This window comes from Trichechus manatus, unplaced genomic scaffold (assembly GCF_000243295.1).
Source record: "Trichechus manatus latirostris isolate Lorelei unplaced genomic scaffold, TriManLat1.0 scaffold00031, whole genome shotgun sequence".
Lineage (NCBI taxonomy): Eukaryota > Metazoa > Chordata > Mammalia > Sirenia > Trichechidae > Trichechus > Trichechus manatus.
In genome coordinates this window covers 7,377,990-7,387,803 of record NW_004443967.1, presented here as the reverse complement: position 1 = coordinate 7,387,803, position 9,814 = coordinate 7,377,990, and the positions used below count along the sequence as shown (strand labels likewise).

Sequence of the window (9,814 nt, the reverse complement as noted above, 5' to 3'; positions counted from 1 at the left end):
GTGGGGTTGTTAACCAATGTCATAAAACAACATGTGTACTACTGTTTCATGAGAAACTATTTGTTCTGTAAGCCTTCACCTGAAGTACAATTAAAAAAAAAAAGTACAACATATGAAAAAGGATTGTATCCCATATTATATAAAGTCCTAGATATCAGTAGGAGCCCTGGTGGCACAGTGGTTAAGAGCTCAGACTGCTAACCGAAAGGTTGGCAGTTTGAATCCACCAGGTGCTCCTTGGAAACCCTAGAGGGCAGTTCTACTCTGTACTATAGTGTCCCTATCAGTTGGAATCGACTAGATGGCAATGGGTTTTTTAAGATATCAATAAAAGAGAAACCTTCAATAAAAAGGGCAAAGAAATAAACAAGTTGCTGAATGATTTGTACAGAATCATGTTGTTTTTATATTAAACACAAAACACAATGCTTTGTATTTATCTGTGTGGGCATAAATACAAAGAAAAAGGCAGAACGGTCACACCCTTTAGCTCTAGAGAAAGGACAGGATGGAGAGTGGTAGTGGGGGGGCAGGGAGTGGGGAGGAGGATACCTCTGTCAGTATTTGAGTTTTCAAGAGAACATTTGCGAGTTGGTTGTATCACTGAAAATCAGCGAAGCATTTAAAAGTCAGGATGAATTGCAAAAGCTCAGATATCCTGAATTTCCTACTATTTTAACCTGAATGTCCTCCACCTGCTCTCATAACAAGCACTATGCATTGCTCACTGTTGTGCCTGCCTCTGCTCTAAACACGTTGCATACATTGAACTCGTTTACTCTTCACAGTCGCCCCATGAGATGGGTACTTATCGTCCCCATTGTATGGATGAGGAACCCGAGGTGAATTGCTTGTGAAACTGGCCCAAGGTTGCACAGCTGGTAAGTGGCAAAGTAGAGTGTAGATCAGGGTTAATTTGTCCAAGTTTGATCCTATGCAGGCTGGTCACTCAGAAAAGGAGCTAGCTTCCTGAAAAGTTCCATGGAAACTGGCTCCAGCCTGGTGCTCAGAGTACCTGATGCTTGGACCCCAGACAGCCACCCCATCACCGGCAGGGGAGTGGCTGGTGCCGCCTGCCTGCAGTTGCAGACTCTGTGCTGGCAAGATGGCACTGGAGCCAAAGTTCCTTCATGCCAGACTGCTGTTGTATCCCAGCGCCACTATACAACAGGTGCATCTAACCGTGCAGCTTCAAAGCCTCACACTAAATGCAATGTGGGATCCTGAATTGGATCCTGGAACAGAAAAAGGACATTGTTGTTATTGTTGTTAGGTGCTGTCAAGTTGGTTCAGACTCATAGTGACCCTATGTAAAACAGAACAAAACACTGCCCGGTCCTGCACCATCCTCATAATTATTGTTATGTTTGAGCCCATTGTTGCAGCCACTGTGTCAGTCCATCTCGTTGAGGGTCTTCCTCTTGAGGAACCTATATATAGACCAGGAGGCAGTCGTTCGAAGACAACAAAGGGATACTGTGTGGTGTAAAGTCAGGAAAGGTGTGAGTCAGGTTTGTATCCTTTCACCATACTTACTCAATCTGTATGCTGAGCAAGTAATCTGAGAACCTCGACTACATGAAGTAGAACGCGGCATGAAGATTGGAAGAAGACTCATTAACAACCTGCACTATGCAGATGACGCAACCTTGCTTGGCTGAAAGTGAAGAGGACTTGAATTACTTACTGATGAAGAACAAAGACTACAGCCTTCAGTATAGATTACACCTCAACATAAAGAAAACAAAAATCCTCACAAGTGGACCAATAAAGAACATCATGATAAACAGCGAAAATATTGAAGTTGTCAAGGATTTCATTTTACTTGGATTCACAATCAACACCCATGGAAGCAGCAGTCAAGAAATCAAATGATGCATTGCATTGGGCAAATCTGCTGCAAAAGACCTCTTTAAAATGTTAAAAAGAAAAGATGTCACCTTGAGGACTAAGGTGCGCCTGACCCACGCCATGATATTTTCAGTCACCTCCTATGCATGTGAAAGCTGGACAGTGAATAAGGAAGACTAAAGAAGAATTGATGCCTTTGAATTATGGCGCTGGCAAAGAATATGGAATATACTATGGACTGCTAGAAGAACAAACAAGTCTGTCTTGGAAGAAGTACAGCCACAATGCTCCTTAGAAGCAAGAATGGTGAGAGCTCGTCTCATGTACTTTGGACATGTTATCAAGAGGGTCCAGTCCCTGGAGAAGGACATCATGCTTGGTAAATTAGAGGATCAGTGAAAAAGAGGAAGACCCTCAACAAGATGGATTGACACAGTGGCTGCAACGATGGGCTCAAGGAGAACAATTCTGAGGATGGCGCAGGACCGGGCAGTGTTTAGTTCTATTGTACACAGAGTCCTATAAGTCAGAATTGACTTGACAGCACCTAACAACAAGGCCTCATTTGGGTTTCTTAGTTTTAACAAATGTACTTTGATAATATATCATGTTAACATTGGGTGAGGCATATACAGGAATTCTGTACTATCTTTGCAACTTTTCCGTAAATCTAATGTTCTAAAATAAAATATTTAAAAAAAAAAAAAAAGCCCCACAGACAAGGATAGGGTCTCTCTCCAGGATTGTGAGATCAGCCTAAGACAGACTATGAGGGGAGAACTGCTTACTCACACACCTGCCTCTCATCCTGCCTCCATGACTTCCCCAAGAGAGGGCTGCTCAGCCAAGGGCCCTTGTTTGCCCAACTCAGGCAGTCTGATTCTAGAGCCTGTGCCTTAACCATTATGCAAAACAGCCTCTCATGTGCTAGGGGTCAAATCCTTCCTTTCTTTGCAAATCCTAAGGGATGATTTTAGCATAGAGCCAGCTGCCTCAGAATCTAAATGAGATTGTTAAGTACCATTAGAAACTAGCCAGTGATGGAACGGATAACGTTGGCTCATATGGGAAAACCAAGGCAAATGAATATACTTCCCATATCAATACAACAATATGGATTTAATTCCGTGATCAGCTACAGATCGGACACTAGAAGATGTATAAGTGTGTGTTGGTAACTAGATACCATGGAATCTCTTTACATACCGTTTCAATAGTTTTGTTTACATGTTTCTGAATTTCCAGAAGCATCTCCACACCCTGTAAGTAGAATAACCAGGATCTTCCACAACTGCAGTCTAGAAATTTCAGATATAAAACTTTACACAATACATGGCTATTTCTAACTCAGAATATTGGTGGGGTCTCTGAGAAGGCACCCTGGTTAGTGGACAACATGGTCTACAAAATCAGAAAATTACTTGTTAATCTTTAGCCCCCAATTTTTATTCAGTTGAAAATGAATGAGAGAGGCTCTTCTTCCTCAGTAACCTCTCTTCATTGTTCAGAACTGACTTACACAGTTGGTTAGAGTAAGTTAACTTCATTCTCTCATGGTCTGTTGACCACCCTGGATAACCTTCTTGCAGTACATGTCACTGGTCACCACGGGAGTCTGGATTAGAGTGATTGAACTGGTATATATCCATTGCCACTTAAAAAGTTGAAAAGTGCGTTCTGATAATGATGGGGTCTGCATACTAAGATGAAGAATGGTATGCCAAGTGCTCTGGTACCCAGACAGCACAACAGATATTTACCAAAGGAAAGATCCAGGTCCTAGAGTTCTTACTTAACAGAGTGAGCTAGATTCCATTTGCTGCTGCTGTAGTGCATAGACCAGTAAATAAAGATATCCCAACTCCCCCCAAATAATGGCCCTCCTGCATGACCGAGCCTGCAAAGTGACTTGCCCATGTCTTCTCCATGAGTCACCAGCATGAGTAATTGCTCTAATGAGTCAGAGATCTAAGATGGTCTAAATGTGCTCCCTTTTGCTTGAGGTCTTGACTGTCTTCCCACTTCCTTGATTTCCGAAAATATTTTTTCGCACTTTCTACTTCATTCCCTCTCCCTTAGTGTCATAAGCTTTAGGGACCTACACTAAAAACTCACTAATGCTGGAATATATATATATATGTGCATATATACACATATGTATATATATACATATATATTTTTTTTAAATAGAAAAGCCATTTAAGATAATGTAAGGTACTTGTTTGGTGCTTAATCCAGGATGGGGGATACAAATCACTTCTTTCATTAAATTCAGCTTCCCAGGAGATGATTTCCCACAGCTGGCCAGAGACACCATCAGCAAAGGTACAGTTAGCTTTTTTGGCTGTTCCTGAAATATAGAAAAAGCAAGGAAACACAAGAAACATGATTCATTCATATCAAGATACTACTGTGTTTTAATAATGGAATATAATAGATACTAACCTGATTGTGCTTCAGTAATGCCATATTTAAATACAGAGGATTATTGCCCAGTATGGCACTGGTTTTTGCAACGGCTAATGAAACGGCCCCTATGGCCATGCTGCCACAGAGAATAGGTTCAGCAGGTTCTTCAGGTGGGATAGGTTTCTCTAGAAGAGTATCCTTCCTTCCTGGGGGGAAACATATTGATAAAAGGTTCCTTCCTAAGAATTTTGACTATAATAAAACTATATTTTTTAATGCCTTAATTACAGATGTGACAGCCCAGCAAAAAGTAAGGGTAAAAAATGAGGTTGGAAGAACATATTCTGTACCTCAACCTCCAAGTGTTCTATTTGATTTCACTTACTACCCCATAAGGATTATAATACTTATAATAATACTTAACCATGGATTTTGCCTTTCTAAGAAATTCTAGGCCATTCAATATTAACTCTTTCAACAGTCCTGTGGGGTAGACATTGTTATTCCACATTCATATAGAAGCAAACTGGGGTTTAGAGGATAAGAGACTTGCCCAATATCTAACAGTAAGTGGATAAAGATAGGATTTGGACATCTTCGAAGTCCAAATCCTTTGTTTTGCTATATTCCACCATGATGTTGTTGTTAGGTGCCATCAAGTCATTTCCCACTCATAGCAACCCTGTGTACAAGAGAATGAAACACTGCCCAGTCCTGCACCATCCTCACAATTGTTGTTATGCTTGAGCCCATCGTTGCTGCCACTGTGTCAGTCCATCTCACTGAGGGTCTTCCTCTTTTTTGTTGACTCCCTACTTTATCAAGCATGATATTCTTCTCCAGGGACTGGTCCCTCCCTATAACATGTCCAAAGACCATGAGACAAAGCCTCACCATCCTTGCTTCTAAGGAGCATTGTGGCTGTTCTTCTTCCAAGACAGATTTGTTTATTCTTCAGGAAGTCCATGGTAGAGTCAATATTCTTCGCCAACACTGTAATTCAACGGCTTCAGTTTTTCGGTTTTCCTTATTGTCCAGCTTTCGCATGCATATGAGGCAATTGAAAATACCATGGTCCAGTGCACCTTAGTCCTCAAAGTGACATCGTTGCTATGCAACACTTTAAAGAAGTCTTTTACAGCAGATTTGCCCAATGCAAGATTGTTATTTGATTTTTTTGACTGGTGCTTCCATGGGTGTTGACTGTGGATCCAAGTAAAATGAAATCCTTGACAACTTCAATATTTTCTCCATTTATCGTGATGTTGCTTATTGGTCCAGTTGTGAGGATTTTTGTCTCCTTTTTTGTTGAAGTGTAATCCATACGGAATCCATAGTCTTTGATCTGCATCAGTAAGTGCTTCAAGTCCTCTTCACTTTCGGCAAGCAAGGTTGCATCATCTGCATATTGCAGGTTGTTAATGAGCCTTCCTCCAATCTTGATGCCAGGCTCTTCTTCATAAAGTCCAGCTTCTTGGATTATTTGCTTAGTATACAGATTGAATAAGTATGGTGAAAGGATACAACTCTTATGCACACCTTTCCTGACTTTACACCACACAGTATCCCCTTGTTCTGTTCAAATGACCACCTCCTGGTCTATGTACAGTTTCCCCATGAGCATAATTAAGTGTTCTGGAATTCCCACTCTTCGCAATGTTATCCATAATCTGTTATGACCCACACAGTCGAATGCCTTTGCATAGTCAATAAAACATGAGCAAACATCTTTCTGGAGATCTGGTGGTGCAGTGGTTAAGTGTTCAGCTGCTAACTAAAAGGTCAGCAGTTCGAATCCACCAGCTGCTCCTTGGAAACCTACGGGGCAGTTCTAATCTGTCCTATAGGGTCACTATGAGTTGGAATTGACTCGATGACAAAGGGGTTTTATTTTATTTTTGTTTTGTTTTGTTTAAACATCTTTCTGGTATTCTCTGCTTTCAGCCATGATCCATCTAACATCAGCAATCATAGCCCTCATTCCACATCCTCTTCTGAATCCAACTTGAATTTCTGACAGGTCCCTGTTGATGTACTACTGCGAATGATCTTCAGCAAAATTTTGCTTGTGTGTGATAGTAATGATATTGTTCAATAGTTTCTGCATTCTGTTGAATCACTTTTCTTTGGAATGGGCACAAATATTAATCTCTTCTAACTGGTTGGCCAGGTAGCTGTCTTCCAAATTACTTGGCATAGATGAGTGAGCACCTCCAGCTCTGCACCCATTTGTTGAAACATCTCAACTGGCATTCTATCAATTCCTGGAGCCTTGTTTTTTGCCAATGCCTTCAGTGCAGCTTGGACTTCTTCCTTCAGTACCATTGGTTCTTGATCATATGCTGCTTCCTGAACTGGTTGAACAGTGACCAATTCTTTTTGGTACAGTGACTCTGTGTATTCATTCTATCTTCTTTTGATGCTTCCTGCTTCATTCAATATTTTCCCCATAGAATCCTTCAGTTATGCAACTTGAGGCTTGAATTTTTTCTTCAGTTTTTTTCAGCTTGAGAAATGCCAAGTGTGTTCTTCCTTTTTGGTTTTCTAACTCCAGGTCTTTGCACCTTTCATGATAATACTTTACTTTGTCTTCTCTTGCTACCCTTTGATATCTTCTGTTCACCTCTTTTACTTCATCATTTTTTCCCTTTGCTTTAGCTACTCTACATTGAAGAGCAAGTTTCAGAGTCTATTCTGACATCCATTTTGATCTTTTCTTTCTTTCCTGTCTTTTTAATGACCTTTTGCTTTCTTCATATATGATGTCCTACCACAACTCATCTGGTCTCCAGTCATTAGTGTTCAGTGCGTCAAATCTATTCCTGAGATGGGCTCTAAATTCAGGTGGAATATACTCAAGGTCATATTTTGGCTCTTGTGGACTTGCTCTAATTTTCTTCAGCTTCAACTTGAACTTTTATGTGAGCAATTCATGGTCTGTTCTGCAGTCGGCTCCTGGCCTTGTTCTGACTGATGGTATCAAGCTTCTCTATTGTCTCTTTCCACAGATGTAGTTGATTTGATTCCTGTGTACTCCATCTGGCAAGGTCCATGTGTATAGTAATCATCTATGTTGTGGAAAATATTCCACCATAGCTGCTACATATCCAACCTTATGTTGAACATCTCTTCATGAGTATGTCTTACTCGCTGTCCTCCACAACCCTAAAGCAATACCTAGTTCTGTGTTTGTTGCCGACTTCAGAAATGCCTTCCAGATCTAACTATCCACTCAGAATCCTTACCCATGTTTCACTCTAATGAGTTCTCAGCCACCATGTTCATCATATAATCTCTAGTGTCCCTCCAATCCCCTACTGCCCTGGTTCAGGTCCCCAGTGGAGATAAGATATATGAACACCTAGCACATGATAAATGCTTAACAAATTACTATCCTCCTCCTGCTTTTTCCCTTCTCTTAAATTCCAGGTCCTATCAGAATAAAAGGAACAGCTAAATGAACTCCCATTGGTGGCCATTACCTATTACTCAATAGTGGCCACCCCTTCCCTCCCAAGAAAAGATTGGTCTAACATAATGATTTTGCCTTTGAGCAATTCTCTTCCTCTTTCTGAACCTCAGCATCCAAATCTATGACACAAGGAAACCTGTCTCCACAATATTTTGGTCACTGATTCTGGTGCTCTCTTATTCAATGGAACCCACAATTATTAAATGGTTAGTTTGTGCCTGGCACCATGCTAGATACTGACAACTGTTCAAGGTGACCAAGGCATGAGTCATCCCCTCAAGGAACATGCTTTAGTTGGGTAGACAGACAAACACTGTTACAATACTAGCAGAAGCTCCAGAATTAATACACTGGAGGGCTAAGGTTAGCAGTCTGTTGAAGGGGTGGAGAAAAGGGCAGCAATTACTTAGATTATTCGCTTTTAAATAGCAAAGTTTTCCGAAGAAAATTTTATTAATCAGGACTAAGAGAATGTTGGTTGTCCACATCAAAGGATATAATTATTCTGTAAAATATGGAGTGGCTTTTTCATGAGCTACTGGAAATTTGGGGGCAGGAGGGGAGAGGGTTGTTTAGAGGTCTCCAGTACTGCACTCCCTGACATTGCCACTGTTCAATGCAATGTGATAAGTGTTCACCTCCGGGTGAGAAATCTTTCTATTGTATAAATAAAAATGGAAGGTAGAATGGGGCAAAACCCTGCCCACCCAACACTGCATCTTCCAGTGAGGAAATGGTATGGAGGATGGATGGCACCAGGTTGGAAACCTAACCTAGGTCTGCAACAAAGAGACTCTGACTCAGTAAGGCAGTCCAGGCTTCAGCCTTTCTTCCTCACACATTTGTCACTAAAGGTTCTGCAAAATGATAAGCCACCAACCTTGCTTTTGTCCTTTCTTTTTTGCAGGAGGTGGAGGAAGTGTTGGTGGTACTATAGGTAAAGGTATAGGCACTGTTAAGTCTTCCACTATATTTTCCAATTCTTTTCTCTCCTGATCTTCTTTCACTTTATTTGCAAAGAATGTCCTTAATGGTAGGAAAATATGGCTTTAGAATGGGATACTTAAGAACAAATCAGCTTCAGTTTCCGAGAAATTGTGTTCAAGTGCTGAAATAAACTTAAGAGATTTCAGGTGCTCATTTTTTAAATTATTTGAGCCCTTTTTGCATTTTAAAAATAAACCTTGAAGGCATAATTTGATTAAGGGCTATTGGATTTTCTTTTTTAATAAATGACCATCAAAAGACAAATGAGTCAAGAGTAGTCAGTGAAATGTAGCACTATATGCGCTTCATGACTTCATTTCTTTCTTTTTATTTTTTGTTAAATTTTTTTCAAATTTTCTCTAGTAAACATTTATTACTTTTATAAATATGTTAAATATTATTTGAAAAAGATACATGCTTTACTTTCAATGTGGACTACGAGTGCTTATTAGGAAAGAATGAAGTAAAAGTTAGGGAATCTGAGTGATTCCTTGATCTTCACAGCGATACAGTTTCTCATATTGAATTTTATCTTGTCCTTTAATTACAGGTTTTTGTATCAAACAGCTAGCTATGCAGAAAGTGAAAAGAAATTGCTGAGTACAGATGCATTAGAGGTTTTTGGTTTGGTCTTGCTTTTCCCTCAGTGAAATTCTTGGAGTTGATGAAAGATAAAACTTCATATTATTGTGAACAAAAAATGGTCATCGTGATCAAAACGTTTTCTACCATGAGCTAAACATACTATCAGTCATAACCACATGCTGATTATGAGCCCAGCAAAATGTTCAAGATATGTCATATAGGGAAAAACGGCATTCTGTTGGCAAAAGTTTCTTCTTTAATTTTAAATACACAGCTAAGATATGTATACAAGTACCTCAGTTTATTTGTAGTTTTGACATATTGGGGGGAAAAATGAAATTTCCAACAGAAGAATAATTAAATGTAGCACAGAATATTAATCCTGTGGAATATTATGCAGCCAATAAAAATAAGTTAGGTCCTGACTTCAGCTACAGTAGTCAAAATAGCCTGGTACTGGTACAATGACAGATACATTGACCAATGGAACAGAATTGAGAACCCAGATGT

At 40.0% G+C, this 9,814-nt stretch overlaps 1 protein-coding gene across 1 annotated transcript in view; it reads right to left on the bottom strand.

The window, feature by feature from the left end:
• The window catches only part of ENO4 (enolase 4), a 41,849-nt gene that overhangs the window by 26,591 nt on the left and 5,444 nt on the right, over positions 1-9,814 (bottom strand). Inside the window, exons 4-7 of the mRNA XM_004374876.2 lie at positions 8,613-8,758; positions 4,297-4,466; positions 4,070-4,201; positions 3,058-3,111 (exon numbers count right to left, since the gene is read on the bottom strand). Coding sequence (XP_004374933.2) covers positions 3,058-3,111; positions 4,070-4,201; positions 4,297-4,466; positions 8,613-8,758 — 502 coding nt within the window. The remainder of the gene's footprint in view (positions 1-3,057; positions 3,112-4,069; positions 4,202-4,296; positions 4,467-8,612; positions 8,759-9,814) is intronic.